Source organism: Lates calcarifer, linkage group LG24, assembly GCF_001640805.2.
Source record: "Lates calcarifer isolate ASB-BC8 linkage group LG24, TLL_Latcal_v3, whole genome shotgun sequence".
NCBI lineage: Eukaryota > Metazoa > Chordata > Actinopteri > Centropomidae > Lates > Lates calcarifer.
In genome coordinates, this window is record NC_066856.1 from 10,639,971 (window position 1) to 10,660,535 (window position 20,565).

The 20,565-nt window shown below is 41.3% G+C and overlaps 1 protein-coding gene and 1 long non-coding RNA gene across 2 annotated transcripts in view; one reads left to right on the forward strand and one right to left on the reverse strand.

Moving 5' to 3' along the window:
* Positions 1–281: 281 nt before the first annotated feature.
* LOC108881815 (uncharacterized) lies at positions 282–7,552 on the forward strand. Its single transcript, XR_001960681.2, has 3 exons — positions 282–465; positions 2,142–2,262; positions 7,406–7,552. It is a non-coding gene; the product is annotated as an uncharacterized LOC108881815 (long non-coding RNA).
* The window catches only part of kcnb2b (potassium voltage-gated channel subfamily B member 2b), a 78,511-nt gene continuing 62,024 nt past the window's right edge, over positions 4,079–20,565 (reverse strand). The window contains exon 3 of the mRNA XM_018673984.2: positions 4,079–9,943. Coding sequence (XP_018529500.1) covers positions 7,964–9,943 — 1,980 coding nt within the window. The 3' untranslated portion in view covers positions 4,079–7,963. The remainder of the gene's footprint in view (positions 9,944–20,565) is intronic.

Here is a 20,565-nt window from a genome sequence, read left to right on the forward strand (position 1 = left end):
GATATTGTTAATTGTAGTAGTAATCTAGTCTAATATTATAGTAGTCTTGTAGTGGACTAATGTTGTTGTCTATTATATAAGTAGTCATCAGTAGTCATCAGTATCATCATAGTGTTTAATTACTTATTAAAGTAAAAATTAGAACAATAAAACAAACAAAATCTCAATACAACTTTCAAGGAAACACTAAAACATTTCACATTTCACAAAATATAATAACATGGGTGAGTTCGTGAACAGGAAGTGATTATTTACCTGGGAAGTACTACCAGGTACTACCGGTTTGCGTTGTTTCCAGTTATTCAAATCGATCAAGCGGAGAATTCATGGGAAACTTTTATCGAGTTCACAGTGAATGGCTTATATTTTTATATATATATTTTTTTTTCATTTTTTCCGTAGCTGGGAGGAACGGAGTCGGATAGGCCTGATGCTGCGTTTGTGTAGTGACCGACTTCCATAAAGGTAACGTTTATGTAGCTAAGACTGCTAACTGTTTCCTTTGGCTATTTTGTTAGGTTACTGTTTTTTCTTTGTATTTCGTTGTATTGGACCTTGAAGGGGAGAACCGGGTTGAAACTAACGCGGGAGGGAAGTAACAAGTCTAAAGCAACAAAAGTAACAAGTCCAGTTCATAACAAGTGGATGTTCTCCGAGAATACAAAATATCGCGAGGATACTCTCGCGGAGTTTTACCTGGAATGATGATAGATGTAGTCACTGTCGGGACGAACAGCTGATTCATTAAAATGTGTAACTAATGCAGTTACACTGTGTGTTCCAAAATATCATATTGAAGCAGGATTGTACGGATATATTGTGTTAATGTGCGCATTGATCGCCATATTATTATTATTATTATTATTATTATTATTATTATTAATATAATAATAATAATAATAAATAGAGTTTATACCGATTTGTTACTTTTGTGTGACAGTGACAGGGTCCAGACATGCAATGGACAAGGTAACTGAATTGTATTTGTTAAATAAGTAGCTACACTCAGCATTAAAATAGCATTACACGTTAGTCTTGCATAGATCATTTGAACATTTAGCTGTTTGAGAAGTTTAGTTCTGCTCTGAAGCTCTCAGCAACTGTCAGCAGGCAGGAAGCTTCAGCAACATGTGTGATGACTGCAGTTTAAACGTCGATTGTTTACACGTTCTTTTTTCTGACAACTCTTTGGTGCAGCAAAGATATTATGCAACACCAGAGGCCTGTACTACTGTACGAAGCGAGGTTACTGGCTTATCAGAGTAACTTCAGGAGTAACTTGGTGATGTCAGGTGTAACTTCCTGAGAGACTGAGAGAGGCTGACTCCGTAGGACGGGGGTTGTCTAAAGACCGTCAGTCCCCCCCCACCCCCGACCCCAACCCCCAAAAAAAAAAAACAACAAAAAAATGTATTGGATGGTAGAGGTATGTGGACCAATAAATGGTCTTTTTTAAAAGTATTTTTTGGAGCTTTTTTGCCTTTATTCATAGTACAGTGAGAGAGAGACAGGAAACAGGGAGAGAGTGGGGGAATGACATGCAGTAAATGTCCGGCCGGATCGAGAGTCCGCCTGCTCAGACCACTAGGGCCCACATGGTACGCGCCCTAACCATTCGGCTATGAGGGCGCCCTTAAATGCTCTTTTTAATGCTCCGCATTTTCTATTTTCAGTTTCAGTTATTTTAATTTGTAATTTTTTCTCAGTCAAGCAGTAGACTTTAGCATCATTGGTGTTGCATATTATCGATTTCAATAATCCCATAAATGGGGGTGGGCTGCGTTATTGTCGCGAAAGACAATATAATGCGACAGGCTGTTGTAATTGTAGACTACAGGCCTAAACATGCAGTAATAATATAACATATATATATTAATATTACAGATTAAGAACCCACAGAACACGTGACAAGTCTCCCTGTCTTTGTTGACATACGTGGTTTTACATTGTGTCCATTGAGTCTCTTTGAATTCATCGTAAACCGACAGAATTAACGTGCGCTCTTCATCTGAGAGATACTCCCTTCGTAGTGCAGGCCTCAGATCACATTGCTTGTGAACTATATTGTCACACCGTTTATAGGTCAGAATCATCTCCAGATGTCTAAATAACAACTGACCCTGTATTTATTTTCTTCACAGAGGAAACTGAGAAGAGTGATGCAGCAGTTAAAGAAACACGTCTACGAGACTCCAGTCCAGTCCAGAGACGATCAACAAAGACTCACAGACACTCCAGCCAGAGATGTACACACTCAACAAGGTAATTGAATTGTATTTGTTAAATAGCAAATAGCAATACAATCATATAAAAATACTCCATTACAATACACAGCTGACAGGAAGCTTCAGCAACATTTCTGATGAAGACTGTACACTTGGTAGTTGGAACAGGTAAAAAAAAAAACACCTCTTAAAGACGTCAGTGAACTAATCATGTAAACAAATATTTACGCCAATATTTTTCCGTAGTTTAAATGTTTTCTGTCTTTACATTAAAGTGGAATTATGAATTTATATGTCAAACATCAAACATAGCATAATTATAATTAAATGTAAAATACTTTATCTCACAAATCAAATTATTTGCTGTCAGAATCACGTCTACCTTATCTAACTATAATCTCACACACTAGCTAGTGGCTACACTAATACAGTTGATTTACCTTTTCGATTGTGTAACATCTCATGGAGATCCAGCATGGCCTCTGCACCATCAAGTATGTTCTTAGAGTTCCCTCAAACAGTAAGGAGGTGCAACACAAACAATGTAAATAAATCAATTATTAAGGAGAAAACATGGCTTCAAGTGACAAAGTTGCACCCCGTAAGTTGCTAAGCGTTAAGATAAGCGTATCGTTGCTAAGGGTACACACTCCAACACCGCTACAGTAAATTAATAGCTTAACGAAACAGCTAGCAACGTAGCCACATAATTTACGTTACCTTTCACGAAGTGGCTTCCTCCTTAATAACAACTTTTGGTACTCCGTGAACGCCGCAAAGCACGGGTATTTTGTTAGCCTGTGTTCCTGTGATAGCGATTGATCGCATCCTTTATGGCATCATCATGTACAGAGTAACTTCATGTTTCTAGCTGCGTCCCACTTAATTATCGTAATATGTTGAAGTGTCTTCAGAAACGTCGTTGTGAACAGAGTTAACTTGCAAAAATGACTCATAGAGTCGTATTGTTTTATTGAACTGCATTACAGCGACAGACATGTCACTGTCTCCTAATACTGGAATGCAACCCCAATTACTTAATTAATTAAGCAATTAAGTAATAAACTTAATTAAAGTTTTTTTTTAAAAATGTGATTACATGTTAATGACACGAGCTCATTTCACTTAAATCTAAATTATGTGGGGTGTGTGGGCTCAAAACCCAACTGTTTTTGCCTAGTATGGGTTTAGTCTTATATTGAGCTAAAAGTTTACACTTGAGACACATTTTGCACATTACAGAAACAGAATGCAGACATCCTAGCACAACTATTGTACTGAAATTTATTATGCAATAGACACTGTAATTATAATCCTCTGACACAATGGATGTAATAGATACTGTCATTATAGTCCCCAAGTGAAATACATTAGTATAATGCATTATTAACCTCTTTCCTTTCTCTTAGAGTGCATAGGTTCCTTCAGTTTTTTCATATTAAAGACATTACATACCAGATCTTCTGGTTCTGAGGTTTGGGAGAGCTGTTTATGTTCAGTATCACTGTTTGGCAGCAGTTCACAACAGAAAAGTGGAGATCCATTAATTGCATCTAATGGAATGGAATACATTTCCCTCCAGTGATAAATCATTTATCAGCATGTCACGCCAGATTGCTGAGTAGTCTGCACTTTTAGATATGAAAAACAACTTTGCATACCTTCTTGCAGCAAATGCAATATCAAGTTTAATTAATGCTATGTAGAGATGATTTATAAACTCATATATCTGTATTATATTATGTAATGATCCTTAATATGCTAAATACAAATCCAGAAAATGCAGATGTGGCCTATAAACATCATCTTATTTGTAGAGCAGAGAACACCACACACTCACTCAAACACACACACGAGTTATATACACATTTATTGTTATTCTGCATATGCTAATAGACGTAATGGGGAACAATGCTCTACAGAAATGTTGACATACATGTACCATAACAAAGTGTTCTGTGGTCACATAATTGTTCGGACTACTACATGCATACAAAGATGTTGCTTTGTACAGAAACAGTCTGTAGCTCAGAATGTGTCTAATGATAATGTTCTCCAAAGCTGAACAGAGAAAAAAAAACCAAAACAAAAAATGTAAGAGGCAGAATACACAGAGACATAAGAAGAAACATTATAGCTTTATGGATTTTAGGGAGCAAGGTTTGGTAAGCACGCATGAATGACACAGACAATACCCATTCTCTCAGAGAAAATAAAGACACAACCTTTCCACTCTGTACAGTATCACAGATGATAATGCCATTGTGAGACAGTAAGACAGAGCACGGTCCTTTTGCTGTCAGCTCACAGAATTAATTTCAGTATCCACACAAACATCATCCCAAGGGGATATAGCTGATCAATCCAAATCCCTTGTTTTTCTACCCTACCTGTCAAAATGAAGGATTACTTGAGGCTAACACGGAGACATGATTACTACAAACAATGGATGGGGAAAAAAAAGAACATACAGGTACAGAAAAAAAAGAACTTTAACAATAGGGTTATCATCTAACCTTCTTTCATAAGGAAAAAAAGACAAATGAAAACCCCAAACAACCACAACCACCACTGACTCTGCATTTTACTTTGGAGAGTACCAAAGAATATGAGTTTCCAACAAGGGATCGGTCATTTCACAAAGATAACTCTTACATGAATCTCTTGATTGAGTCAAATTATGTTGGTCTGGGCAAACAGTATGAACGCAGACAAAAGGAAATATGGACCACAACTGATGCGATGTAACCATTTGGGAGGACACGTTTTCTTCTCTACTCTTAGCTCTCACAGTATTCCCTTATCCTAGCTTTCCTGTCACCCATTGATCACTGTTCCTGAGGGCATGCCATGGGGTTAGAGCCTCTGAAGCTGTTGGGGACTAGTGCATTCAGTGGTGTCAGCATGGGAAATAATCAGATGGATCAGCTCAGTGACAGTAGGGATCTCTTCCTGCCTGACTGTGGTTAGTTAGACTCTCCTTCTGTCTATTTCTCAGCTCTTAAGCTCTTAACGGTCCAGCTTCTGTCCCTCTGTTTGTGCTCCTTCCTGCCTCACTGAAGACTGATGGGGGTGGATACTGAATGTGGTGCACAGATTACCCAGGAGGAGGGAGAAATATTGCCGCTCCTTACTCCGGGAGCCAAGACATTAATGTGGATTTGACAACATCACCTTTTCAAAAAGTACAGAAGTAACTAGTTGACATTAGCTGTTAAAGAAAAAACAGAGAATCTATCCAATCGGAACATCAGAGAGTTATAGAAAACCTGAGAACTCAATAACATTACTTGTATCTATTACATAAAGACCTGATTTCTCCTATAAAATTAGAATTTTCTGTACAGTGCTATATGAACAAAGCAAAATGACTTGCTACCTTCTCATAAACAGCAGTGTTATGAAAAGGCACGCATCATTTCAACCACCGTATGGCAGGAAATTGTGGTCGTGCTCCATTTTGGTTTAGAAAAAATAGAATCATTCTCAACGTTAATTCACAAAAAACATAAAATCCTTTGTGTGTGGCCATTGAAATTAGATTATCTTAATATCTCCCACAGACACTTGTTAGATTTATGCGTAAATCTAACAGCAATATAAAAGGCCCAAAGTGGTCAATTTAGATCCCTCTTCCCACAGATAATCAAATTTGAGGTCCATTGATACCTGACATTAAGGTGCTTTACAGCATTATGCCAGCCATATAATATGAAAAAGTAAAAGTCAAATTCTCATTTGCATTGTTAGTGAGATTCTGGTAGTTGTAATACTGTTTTGCCTCATATTAAAGATATAACATTTGAAAAATACAAGTAATTTCTGCCTGTACACTTACAAATTCCCATAGACAGAAAATAAAGTGCCACAATTCTTGGCCTGCATAGATTGCAGTATGCGGTATTGCACATTCCACACCTCTCTGTAAGAACCAAAAAACATGATAATAATACGAAGAAGAAAAAGAAAGAAAGAAAACAGTAAAACAAACAACAAAGAAATTCACCCACGTACTTCCTGTCAGTACCATTCTGGTTTGTGTGGCTTTCGCAAACACACTACTAACACACTCAGCCAAGTGTCATGCTGAAACAAGAAACAAATATTCCAGCAATAAAATTGGAATCAAAGGCAACATACAACAGATATTTTCAGTCAGTGTAAAACAAAAGCGAGAAAAGAAGACGAGAGAAAAAAACAAAACAAACTCCTTTGGGTTTAAGTTTGACTGAAAATAGTTTTGTTCACAATAAAACACAATAAATTATAGTCAAAGACACTACGGATATACAAAAAAGAAAAACAAAAGATGCCTTAAACTTGTCAGCAGGATCAGATAAACTTGCAGTAGTATGAACAAGTGTCAACAACGACATCAGGGCGCTGAGGATATAGGAAAATGAACACAATGCAGGTAAACAAACCATAAGGAAAACAAAAAAACATAACTACTTTCATAATACATGTTATTACCATATATGTTATTATGCAGCTGAGATAGATGAAAGCTTGTCAGTGTGCTTGATTTGGTCCATTGATATCACAAGGAAGGAATATTGTCATTTTTTGTGATAGTCTATCCCTTTTGAATTGCCAAAATAGATAATTATAGTGTAAAGCATATATGTGTATTAATGACCAGGTCTACTGTGCTGAATTAATAAATAGTCTTAACTCTGTTTTATGGAATCTCACTTACCTACTGTAGAATTTTTTCTACAACCAATCTAGACCTACTTAATTCATATTTTATTCTTAAAACTACATTTAGATGTATATATCTGATGTCAGAGTGAGTAAATAAGATTTATTTCTGTGATTTGGATGGAATCAAAAGGCTAAACAAGTAGTAAACCTTGTCCTAACTTCTGAAACCGCATAATAAATATTTTCAATTGCAGTAGTATCTGATAGTTCCTGTCCTTACTGGTTACATAGATAGGTATTTGGCAACTACAGGTGTATGCGCTTAAGAGGAATCAAGGTGTTTTTTTTGTCCTTCTCGCCCACGAATAGCAGATGCTCAAACTGAAAGTTCAACAGTCATTATGAAAACCAAAAGCAACAATGTCAACGTTACAGTTTCGTACACCATTTGTCACACGAAAAAACATTACAGGGTCGTCATGGGAACACTTTGTATTTCCACAAAAGGTAATGATATGTTTTTTTTTTTATAGGTCGCTACGATGCAACACCGGTCTGAGGGCTCTCGAATCAACCCCTCCTCCCTTCCCCTTTTCACATTACAAATATTTGTACCTTCAGTGACAGTTTTCCTTTGCCATCCTGTGCATTGTCATTGCCTTATATGTCCTAGTATTTACAGTGGAGCGCTTTCAGCAAACTAAGCACCGTAAAATATCTGTCTTTTTTAAATGCATGCTTTTTACAGATAAGTCCCTCTGTGCATTTCCTTCTTTTGCTAGAAAAAGGAGACTGTCATTATGTACATTGGGAGGACCATAATGTCTAACATTAGTTGACGAATTCCCTCTGTTTTTAAAGAGCCTCCTCTTTGAGCCCACTGTTAGTCCCAAAGTCATTCTCAGATCTGCACAAAATACTGCAGTTTCTTTTTCAGCAATACATAACAACACAAGTAAAAGGGACTTGTCATGCCATGCAAAAATATCTTTCACTACAACTGCACCCTTGTCTTTTCTTGCTGCTCTCCCTCCCGCACACCATCCTGAGGTTGCAGTGGGTCTATTGTCCCCTAAATGCTTCCCTTACAGTCACATGCTGGTTTCACAGGTTGGAGAAAGGCTGCCATCCCCAGGTATCAGGTGGATATCGGATGTAAACATGTGGTTCTCTACTTTGTGTCCACTTTGGTTGCTGTCAGCCTTGACCTCCTCACCTGCCCCTACCACGCCTTGGGTGCAATTTTGTGCTGCCGTCTTGGGTGACAAGGGCGCCACCGCAGCGCCCGCCACCTCCATCAGATGCTTCTCCTCGTGGTTCTCTGTGGACTGGTCTTCATCACCGGGCGGGGTGTCTACCACCAGCCTCTTTGGGGACAAGGGGCAGGTCTCCTCCTCTGTAATGGGGAGCAGCTCTTCTGAACTGGGGATGAGTGGTGACGTCTCTCCCTCTGGGGACTCGTCTTCCAGAATGCTGGAGCTGATGTCTCCAGGAGAGGTAGTGCTGGGCGGTGTTAGCGGGCCTTCAGCAGAGGTTTTGGTAAAGTTGACCTTTAACCCTTTTATTTTCAGAGGGTTATTCCCTCTTGGAGAGCTCTGGATATTCTCCACAGCACTGTTAAAACTCTCCCCTTCCTCTATGTGGAGCTCTGATCCGTCGGCTGGGTTGACGGATTCGTAGAGTATGGTACCGGGAGAGCTATCGTCATCGATGGCCCTAATGTGACTAAGATCAAGAGACGGTGGCGCCCTGGGGTGTCGGATTTGACACGGCCCAGCATCTTCCTCACCTGAGTTGGAGCCCTGTTTTCTAAGGTCCGCTGAGCAGCTGGCAAAGTTATCTGTCGAGGAGGGTGGGACTTCCTTCATCTCCAGCTCCACCTCCTCTTTTAATGTAAATTCAGGGCTGTGAGATTTCTTCGGTGAGACGGGGGCAGTCATTGTTGTGCTCAGGGTGCTCATGGAGCTTGTAGTGTTGAGGTTAGTGAAGGACTGCGACTTGGTCATCTGGTTGTACATCTCCTCCAGTTTCTGAACGTTAAGGTGTTGCGGGGTCCTGTTTGTCTGCTGCGGACTTCCAGTGGTGGTGATGGTTATACGGTGAGGGGAGCTCTGCGGCAGAGAGTCTGAGTTTCTTTTATCGGGTGACTTCAGGTTGATTTCAGAGGAGGCGTGCCTGGTTGAGCCACCCCAGCGGCTAGGTGAAAGGTGGTTGTCAAGGGAGGTTTTGTCCTCTCCTTTCTCCACCACCACATCCATCAGTTCCATACTTCGGGCAAAGGCATCTTTTAGGTTCATTGACACAATGCTGCCATTCCTCTTGGCTCTCTCCAGTGCCTCCCTCCTCTTGATAGCCTTCTCCTGCCTCTTCTGTTCCTTATAGAACTCAGAGAAGTTGTTGACAATAATAGGAATGGGTAGGGCAATTACCAGCACTCCTGCAATGCAGCAGAGCCCACCCACAATCTTCCCAAGCAAAGTCTGCGGGTAAATGTCACCATAGCCCACTGTGGTCATTGTAATAGTTGCCCACCAGAATGAGGCAGGGATACTGGTGAATTTGGTGGCATCTTCATCTTTCTCAGCAAAGAACACCAAGCTGGAAAATATCATGATGCCCATGGCAAGAAATAGAATAAGCAGGCCCAGTTCATTGTAGCTCCTTCTCAGAGTAAACCCTAGAGACTGGAGCCCTGTGGAGTGCCTGGCTAACTTCAGGATCCTCAGTATTCTCATGATCCTGAATATCTGCACCACGCGGCGCACATTTTGGAACTGGAGCACGCTCTTATTGGACTCCGTTAGGAAGATGGTGACATAGTAGGGCAGGATGGCCAGCAAGTCAATGACATTCAGCGGGCCTTTAAAGAACTTCCACTTATTAGGAGAGGAGAGGAAGCGAAGGAGATACTCCATGGTGAACCAGGCAATGCACACAGCTTCCACGTGGGCCAACTGGGGGTTGTCGCTGGCCTGGCCATACTCGTCTGTGACCTGGAGCTCTGGTAAGGTGTTGAGGGACAGGGCAATGGTGGAGAGGACGATGAAGAGGATTGATATGATGGCTAGGATCTGAAAAGAGAGCACAGAAAGGAATGACATTTTAGCAGGGTACCAAAAAATGTATCATTGCACACATGAAAACCTTTTACTGTCACAATATATACACTGAAAAAGAGGATAAATACTGTATAAATGCATAAGCAATAAAACATTGATTCAAGACATACAGTAAGGCTCAGTCATCTATCACTTTGTCTCTCTCAGTCAACATTGTGTCTCAGTTGTTTGCGGCAGATACTGAATACACTCTGAATAATCGTGTCTGATTTGAGTTAGGGATAGAAAAAGATTCATAAGTAAAGGCTAAAAGGTGTAGAGTAAGATGTCTGCCTTTGCTTAAAATGATCTATGGGAGTGTTCATGAATGAAAATTTCAGGAATTTTGCATTTTAGGAATAAGAAACAGGTCACAGTATTATTTACTGTACAAAGGGTGGTAGCATGGTAATGCAACGTGACCAAAAAACAGGGTTTCAAACTGAAATGAGTAATTCAATCTTTAAATTAATGTAGTGTTGGGGAGAGATTATTAAATAAGAAGGAAATATAAAAAAGGGAAAAATAACTAGGCCAGACATCTATTTTGGAAATACTGTAGAGGCGTGTGTTTGTGAGTGATCTCCTCTACAATAGATAAAAGGATTTTGGCTCCACCTGTTGGCAAAAGTCTAAAATTTCCTCTCCCTCTCTTCAATTAATAATTTATTGCTGTCAGTATACAGGGAAAAAGTTACGGCACTAAAGTTTTTGAAAACAATTATTTACTCTTGTGAAATTTACAATGGAAATAAAATGCTTTGATACTGTTTCCTGTGCCTTCTGTTCAGTAAAGGGATGGGTAAGAACATCCTGCATAATCCTATGAGGTCAGCACAGCATGAGGCTGCGTTTCAACTGTAGCTCTTTTCCTTGACCAGGATTGATTGACCTCAGTAGATTAAATCTGCCCTTAGATGTCCTGACAGAGCTTTGGCATTTATAAAAATGAAAGTGTATGAGCAATATATGCTGAGGGGAAGAGTATGTTTGAATGTCACATCATGTTATGCGTTGAATATGTGTGTGTTGCTGATCCAGAGGGAGAAGTATTATCTGGCTCACTCGTCATTCGCCCTTTTACTCTTCCCTCGATAGTACCTCTCAATATTTTATCTCTGCCTCTGGCTTGCACCAGAACTACATATACAACTCCTTACAATGCTGCTGGGATTAGTTGATGTCCTTTTTTCCACTGCTCAACTCTGTGTCTCAACCCACACAGGTGAAAAGTCTCTGTCCCACACTCTACAGTGCTGCAGCATAACCTCAACAACCGACTGAAATCTAGCGCAGAGGGAAAAAAAAGCATTCTTTTGTGTGAAGTCCTCTATGACCTGACCAATATAAAACCTATTAAAATCTAATGAGCAAAGACTGAAGAGTCTCAGTCAAGATAGGAAAACAAGGCACACAGAATACTAATCACAAACCACACTAAGTGCAGACACACTGATTATCTCACGCAAATTTACACAGTGCACTCCTGAGACACTCACTGTATCTCCTCTGTGACTTCATTAATTTAGCAAATATCACATTTTATCATGTAGAGATGGAGTTCAGGGATTTTGCAGTGTTCAGGGGTCAGTCATTTCTATGGTTTATCCATTAGCCTGTAAATAGCTCTGAGAAAAAAAAGTGGCTAACAGGCTAGTGACATTACCTGAAACAGAAAAACATAAATGTGGTTGTGAAAAATGCTTTTGAAGAAAGGAAATTCCTGCTATTAAGTGAGGGGGGAAAAGGGAGATAGAGAGCGAAATAGAGACAAGGGGAGGGGTGTCATGGCTCAGCAGAGGAAGTGTTATCACTAAATGAATGCTGGTGCTGATTAGGTTAAACCTATTAGCAGCTAAGTGAGGCAACCTGGGCAGGCCTGGCACTGAGCTGAAAGACTGTGGAGTCACAGTTAAGGACGCAGATTGCTTCCATACCGCTGAACTTTTTGGCAAGCTCATTTGAGGCTCACCCTCTGGTGCCAAGTTACTCGATCAGAGGACCTTTGCTTGTGTCCCTGTTGCTGAACACCTTGGCACAGAGTCAGCTCCAAAGGTAGAAGAGCAGATTAGAACATGAGATAATGATTTTGCTCAGTTTATAGGCTTACTGGCAGTGAAATGTGTAGCTTATGCAGCTGATTTTGCAGCTGCACTACAAGAATAACTATGATAGATACAGTAGAAATACAGCCAAAAGGTAACTCATTCTTTGGAGGTCAACTATTCTTTATTTAGATTCACATTAACTGCCTCAGAGGAGACAGTTAATCTTCTACTGTTCTGCACTTTGGAGCAAGAGAGCCCTTTAAAACTACACTATGAACAGCTGATTGAATGGACGTGTGGGCACGCATACAAACACACTCACACACACACAGACAGAGAGAGAAAGTGATTAATGTTTTCGCTGATCCACACCCATGCGATCTCACCTTCCTACACACCCATGCACCCTTTGCTCACGGACACCAGCGAATGGCATTTGAGCGCGAGGATGAGCAATTCTGGGGTGGCTTGCATTAACCTACTGTAATTGAGTGGGAGTAGTTAAGAAGCTCAATTACTTGGACTCAGTCTTCTTTGCCCCTGATTTGCATGTGTGGCGGCATTAAGTATAGCATCAAATGCTGTGAGTGGCGGATTAGAAAACGGAAACGAGTACAGCCACACCAGCTGACCTGGAAGTGACCCAGTGAAAGAAAGCTAGCAGAGAAAGGAAGTGAATATTTCTTTTTTGAAGAGGAGTTCAAAGAGTTAGATGAATGTGATTAAAGTGTCACTAGTACCCTGATCAATTTACTGAACTAATCAATACTATACGCGGACCAAGCTGCCTACATACATACATTACCTAAGCTAGCAAGCAACAATCAACTGTGATTTCTTTGGTATGTATTTAAAAGTTGTTTAAAAGTTTTGCTGTATATAACCACTTTCTCTCACCTCTCCCTCTCCGTGTCCCTGTTGCTGTAAAGGTTCTGACCTCAGGATGCCACAGTCAGGTCACGGACAGTCCAAGCCGTGAGATCTGATTGGCTCAGACAAGAGGGGTAATGTCTTCCGATGATTAGGCAATGTGTGGCATGCCTTAGTTGTCTGTGGCTATTCTGGCTCTTTCACTGTCCCTGCACAAACTCTGCCACAGAAACACTATGGAGCTGCCTCACTTTGAGATTTAAAATCAGCTGACAGACAGATGGAAAGAGAGAGAGAGTTATTGAATGTCACATGACTTTTATTTTTATACAATACTCTGAGGATTCCCTTTAATACTTTGCACTAACTCCTGAGCACATTATAAAACACATTATGAAAAAATAAATCACTTGACAAATGTCCTCACAAAAACAAAAACCAGCTGGCTTACTTCCTCAAGGGAGAGCTTAAAAAGCAGTGCCAGCGATGGTTTAGGCAGCAGTTCAGGTGAATATCTCTTGTCTATCAAGGGAGCGAGTGTGCTCTAGCTACAAACTCCCATCCCTCACAATTTCATTTCACAGCTCTTTAAGGGTAGCATTAGATCCTCTGGGAGACCCGAGCAGGAAGTGTGGAGTTGATCCAGAGGAGAGAAGACGTGGCAGCCACTGAGTTAAGAGCTCTCTTGAGCCTCTCTTGATTTGCCATCTTCAACCGCCTGTCATCTCAACTGCTGCTCTTCAAATTGTGAGACCGGCCTTTTCCCCTGTCCTCTTTTAGTTCCCACAGGAAGCAGTCAATAGGGGCACTAACTCCTTTCTAAATGTTCTGTCATCAGTGACAGGCCTGTGGTTGCACAGTTAAACCCCACTTCTTGCATCGTCTCCCATCATTCCTTACGTTGAGGGAGGAGAGATGCTGCTGGGGGAAGAAAAATAACCCTGTATCACACCAGTGGCCCATCTGCCGCCTTGGGGGAGGCTATTGATTGTGTACACATCACGTTATGGACACTGAGCCAGGACCAGCGAGCCTCTATTGATCTCCCTGCTCGGAGCTCTTATGGACCATGATCCACCTCAGAGGTCCCCGCTGACCCTCTACCCCTCCCCCACTTGTGTCATCAATTTGTGTGCTGGACAAATTGAGCCATTCCTCAGGTATGATAATTTTTTGCTGTGGAATCAATCCAGGCGATTATGGCTATGGTAATGTGGATTGATCCCAGCACTTGTGTGGTGTTTCATCTTCTGGGACTGTATCTCTTTAGCGCGACGACCCCGTCAAAGCGTGCACGAGTGTTGGGTGTCACATGGTTAAACTGCTTTGTGCAAGTATTAGAACAAAGTGTAATTTGTTAATTTAATGAATGACTGTACTAAGTGTTCATTATTCAGCCCAATGGCTCCATATGCTGGAAGCGGGTTTAGGAAGACCCAAATAGCAAGGTTTGACTCCTAAATGTGCTCAAATCCTGTTAGTGAGCCATTACCAGCAATTAATGATGGCACCAAGCAAATATGGCATTATTAAGGAACCTGGCTCAGATACTTTAAGAGAGATTTATACAGCATGGATAGTTAGGGTATGACTTGGATACATGCACCCTTAGAGAGACTCAATATTAATCAACAAAGGGAGAGAGACGTCTTCCCTCCCACTTTGTCAAGATTCTGCTGGTCGAGTGCCTTTTCTATGGCCGGTGTCCAAACGCTTCACAGCGAGAGAACGAGAAACACGGAGAAGGATTGTGATATTTGGTGGCCGTCCACTGTTTTGTCCTGCAGCTCCTCCGAGGTTCAGAAAAGTTTGGAGGAATGCCACAGTCATTATGATGTGGGCCTCTATTCTAAAGCCATTAGTCCTTGGACAAGATAAATGAGTTCACAAAGCACCGGAGACAAAACTGATTCAGTTGAATCCCTTGAAACTGGTACAATATGTATCCGAATTGAAATATGTCCCAAACCTTTTTTTTTTTTTTTTTTTTTTACAACTTTGCAACAAAATCAGATAAAAGAAAATCACTCCAGTGTCCATCTGGTTAACTATCTCTGGCAACTCCAGTGGGAGTTTAGTGCATAATAATGAAGGCTTATTATTTCAAGAAAAACTATTGAGCTGTTCATACACCTTTGACAGCTCTCAGTGCAGTCAATAATTGCAGTGGATATAACCCATTTGTCTTGGCATAACGCGGCATCGCCATACTGTGTCACTTACAATTTAATTTGTCATCAGTCAGTGCAGACTATATTATGTGTCCCTCTGTGCTTGGCAGCCTTTTTCAGGAGTATTGGCATGATGTGATTAAAGTCACAATTTCAGGGTCAATCTCAGTGAGGTGCCTTTACAATCAGTGTGAGAGACAAACTCTGCATATAAATTATTTTTCTTGTCGAATATTTTTTTTTTCACAAGAGAGGCAGAACTCTCTCTCTCTCTATCACTTTCATATCATCCTTGCTGGAGGCATGCAACAGCAGGGGTCCTTAGGGTTTCAGCCAATGTTATACTGTAAGCTGAGGGTGTGAGGTTCGCCCAGCAGCACAAAAACTGGTTGAGTGGGCTGACAGCGTACGAGAGAAGCCTTAATAAATAACCAATTCTCATTTGCTTGCAGTTCATTTTTAGCCACAATATTTAAGGGGATGAAATTGAAGAACCGATAAATAAATCAAAAATAAAAAGTTAAATGAAGCTCTATTTTATTAAGGAATATCCCTTCACCATCCCCACATTCTTCCTCTGCTACTAGAGTCTATTCCCCACTGTACTCTTCACCAAACTTCACTGTGTTCCTCTTCCTTCCCATTCTTGTAAACACATTGTTCATGTGCTTTTCACCCTCCCCCTCAAAGCCCTTTCACTCCATTCCAGGCTTGATTTATTCTGGAGTGATATTTGTTTGTGTGTTACTTTCTTCTTTTTTTTGTAGAACCAGGGAGGAAAGTGGGCTAATATGAAATATTTATAGAGTGTGTTCATCCGTCGGACCAGCAGTGGCACAAACACGCCTGCACAGAACAGGCAACACAGCGTGTGTGTTTGTCAGCATGTGGCACAATTCATTACAGGTCAGAGGAGTCTGGGTATGATTAGCAGATTGAAATATCATACATAGAAAATAATGTATTATAGCTGACACACTGTACGCCAGTGTATGAGCTCTGAGAATTTTCAACGAGCATAAAGAAGTCTGACTTCATTTGTGATGCTAGAGCTTCATTGTGGTGACACAGAGCAGACAGAATGCCCAAAATATGATGTTTTCAAGGAGAATGATACTGGTAGACAGTGCAAACTTGCAACTTGGAGAAAAAAGATGAATTATCCAAAGTTTTATTTAAACTGGAGTCACATGGGACTAAATGAAATACAAAGCAGAGGTTGTAAAGTTCAGCAAAATCAATACAATGCACTGTTTGTCCATCCTTTTTTTCTATCCTGTCAGGTAAACACCAGCTGAATGCTGAACAGTCCAGCTGCAGCAACGATTTTCATTTTCTGGACAAGAGAGGGAGATGATGGAATTTACAGCTATTTCTAAAACAGTTGATCTTCAGTTTTACAAAGAAGCAAAGAAAAGAAGGCTTCTCATTTCTAGCTGATGACTATAAGGATAAAAACACGATCCTTCAAACCCTTAAGCATATCCCTTACTACTTTATTAATTTCATTTAAAATATACAGTAAATCTATACATTTTTAATAAATGTAAAAATACTGAGAATGCCCAGTTGAATACTACTGATAACAGGAGTTAGGGTCAAGAGATGTGAATCTTATCAAAATAAGTAAACAGGAAGACCAGACCACGTCTGACCGACATCCAGCAATGCTGACTGGTGTAGCTTTTTAAAGCTACAATGCAGCACAGCACAGCAGCACTCAGGTAAACTTAAGCATTTATGAGCAAGCTGACAGACAATAAATTCAGTCCCAATCACAATGGCAATGCTTTAAATGCTAAACTCTACATCACGAGCTATAGCAAGGACATTTCTGGACTCAACCTTGAGAGGAATTCAGCAACTCTTCTTCTCAATCAAGTGTATTGATGAATTTATTTAAAGCTCTGATAGGATCCTTGAGCCATCCGCTGACTGAAATAGATACCTAATGCTTGGTCCATCCAACTGTATATCCTGTAATAGGGCCTCTGTGTCTGTTATCAGATTTCTACACCCAGTATAGTCTTCAGGACAGATACGATTGCAGCTCAACAATACTTCATCAGTGTATTAAAAAATAGATATCCCACAGTGTGGTGATGCTATTTCTGTGCACGACTCAGCACTTTTGTGAATTAAGCGTTGGATGTAAAAGTGGTTTCCCGCTGAGACCAAGCCTCCTTCCACAGGAAGGGCAGTGAGGAAAGTCATGCACACTGCGCCACAAAGCGTTTAATGCAAAGACCAAACTGAGATTTAAGACAAGGTCTTGTTTAGTCTTAGCGAGATCAACACTTAAACCTCTAACTTTTGGCAAACTTCTAATCACATGAATCTTTGTTGCGCTCTTTATCTGGTCCTCTCTGTCCTTCCTCTGTAATCTGTCCATCACTATTGCCCTCGTAACCACCTTGCAGCCAATCAGGACTTGTGACTTTCACAACTCAAATGTCAGGGAAAAACAAAGAGAGAGAGGGGATTACGGGCAGACCTGGTGGTGCAGAGGAGAGCAGGTTGTACTGACACAGGACTGTACTTTAAAATTCCAAAGATACAGGAGCAAAATTCATTTCTGGAATAAAACTAATTTATAAGTTTAAAACCTGCAGTAATAAACAAAAGACACTACTCCTAGAGGAAGAAAATCCAATAAAACTAATTCCTGTACTGGTAAAATATGTAAGAACTTGCCATGAGCAATGAGACAGCCAGAGCTGAAGGTTTGCTTGTTTCTATGCCTTTGTCTCCTGTTAACATTACTTTGTTGGTGTGTTACGTGACAATAAATCTCTCTGATGATGCTCCAGATATATTTATATATATATATTTACATTAGAAGCAATGTCCTTCTTCCATGTCCTTGCACAGGCAGAACAAATGGTGGTGAACATGGAAAAAGCCTGTGTGCATGCGCATGTTTCTGTGCGTATGGCGTGTGTGGATGTGTTTCTGTATTCGTGTGTGCGTTTCTGGGGAGAGCAAGCCTTCGGCCCTTATGGCGTGACAACATTATTAACCTATATGCCTCTGACATCACCCCCCTGAGAGAAGAGAACAGCAGGCAGAGCAGGGATACAGCCAGTACCCTCCAAATCACTCACACACTGAGGCACATGCACACACACGAGGGCTTTTCCAGTATGAGAATATATGTGCATATTATACATCGACACGTGCTTCTTATACTGTACTTTATCTGCATGTGCAAAAGATTAATCTTTTAAAAAGGAACAAAAGCTCCAATACTGACGTAAAACTACATAACTGCAGTAGATAACTTGCTCATGTTTTGAGTAAATTTCAGCTGTGCAGCTCTGTGTTCCCACAGGAGTGTGTGTCTTCATGTGTGACAGAGAAAGTGCCGCAGAGAACAGTCAACAGGGCTAAGTGTAATTACTGCTAAGTGTGCTAGCCCCTGCGCCTGAGTAGCGATCACTGTGTTAATCACCCGGCCAAGGCACCATAATCAACACTTCCTCAAGCCACAGACCAGAGGGAGGAAGGAGAAACAAACACGCACCCGTGGACCATGTAACAGTTAATATTCATGACGTGCTGAGTGCTGCAAATAACTCGCAGGGCGCTTGGCTGCTCCACAGCTCCCCTGTACGTATGCAGATAACAACTCGGGAAGGATCTCTTACAAGCTCCCCGCTCCCCTCTACTCCTGAGTCTCCTGATAACATCATCCATCTCAGCTCGGAGCCTGAGGGATCATGGGAAGGTGGGGTAGAAGTGGTGAAGATGCGCATGTGTGCGTGCGTGTATGTGTGTTCAGTGCTTTCTAGAAATGTACTCAGAATAAGAATTACCCTCCTGTCACCTCTCCTGGGCGCTTTCCCTTCACAGATAAGACCAGGAAAACCTCCCAGGAAAAAGTCAACTCTTCCCTTCACCTCCCACACACATATGCACACACACACACAAACACCCCCCCTCGCTTCTCTTTCCAAAACACACACAGTCACATTCAGCTACACTCAGCAGGCTCCTATAGCTCTTGGCATCTTGGCACGACACCCTCACATGAAAAAGAGAATCCCCATGCCCCCTCACCCACCCTCCCGCTCTCTCCCCCTCCCCTCTCCTCTCGTACCTCTATCTGTTATCCTCAATGACTACGCGTCACCTTGCTGTCTGAGTCAAACTGTGTAACCATGGAGATGTCTCCCAGCACTACTAACGCAAGTTGAGCAGAGAGCAGCTTTGTGACTTAAACATTGTTTTTTCCTGTGATGCAGAGCCTTTACCGTTTAGCCGAGCGATCCGCAGAAGCCCTTTGAGCGGCGGGATGACGGAGGCAGATTTCAGGGTAAAGAGAGGTTACTCGGCGCATTGGAATTCAAAGCAAAAACTGTCAGCCTCAACGAATGCTACCATGAATTCCAACAATATGAGGTAACATTTGCCATTTAGAGGAAACTTTTGTTTGAAGTGGCTTACAGTGCTTACAAGTAGGAACATTTTAGGATGTCACAAGCCGAAGAGAAGCCCAGCAGTACTCCAGTGGTCAGTCACTGTGCTGTAAATGACCTCAGATACATTGAGGGGGGGGAGTACTTCAGTGAGAAATGACTCAAGAGTGCCTGTGCCCACAAGAGGGAGCTCCTCCTCCCCCTGAAGCTGAATTCAACTAGTGCAAAAGTATTTTTGTGAATTTGTCATTCCTTTTTCCTTTGGTTGAAGTTTCAAGCTAAGCTTTGAGGCGCAAAGGAAGGGTTGAGATAATCCCTTGACTATTCCCTCTATCCTTCATGCAGAGAATGAAAAACTCTGTTCTCCCTCACTGTCTCCTTCACTGTCTCTCTGTTGGGACTGCAGGAGGACTAGTGGTCACCAAGGAGCAGCTAATCCTAATCAAGTATAAAGAATAAAGAAGAAAGCACATCCCTGAGTCCCCGAGTGGCACTTCTCATTTATATTCCCCGCGACATCAGCATCCAGCGTCCACCCCAACACCAACACTCCAAAATGTGGAGTATGTGACTATTGGCTTCAAATGTGCACATTGTGTCAATCTCAATTGTACCTCTCACAAAGTCTCTTTCAAGTTATGTGCTGGCAGTGCAAAACGTGGCTCAATCGTGGCTTGGCTGATTTATTGTTATTCTGCTTCACTTCAAGGACAGACCTGTGCCTCAATCACTGCCTGTCTTTAACTCTTCACACACACAAATACCATGCAAACACAAAGTCACAAACTCATACACACACATGCTCATACTTTTTTCGTACTCCCTGATTTTTTGGAATATTTTTTTCTGCCTCTCCTTCTGGGGAACTGGGGTGCATATGAACCGAACTCTGTTTACCAGGAGAAAACACACCCAACTGACAACATGGTTGGCTCTCTAATGAGATTCACCCTGATGATTTTTGCATGAATATATTCATGAGTGAGACCGACGCAGGAGGAGAAACAAGACAGGCACAAGAGCCAAACAACAGACAAGCAAGACCAACAAATAAAAAAGTAAGCCAATAAAGAAACTAATTAGGAAAT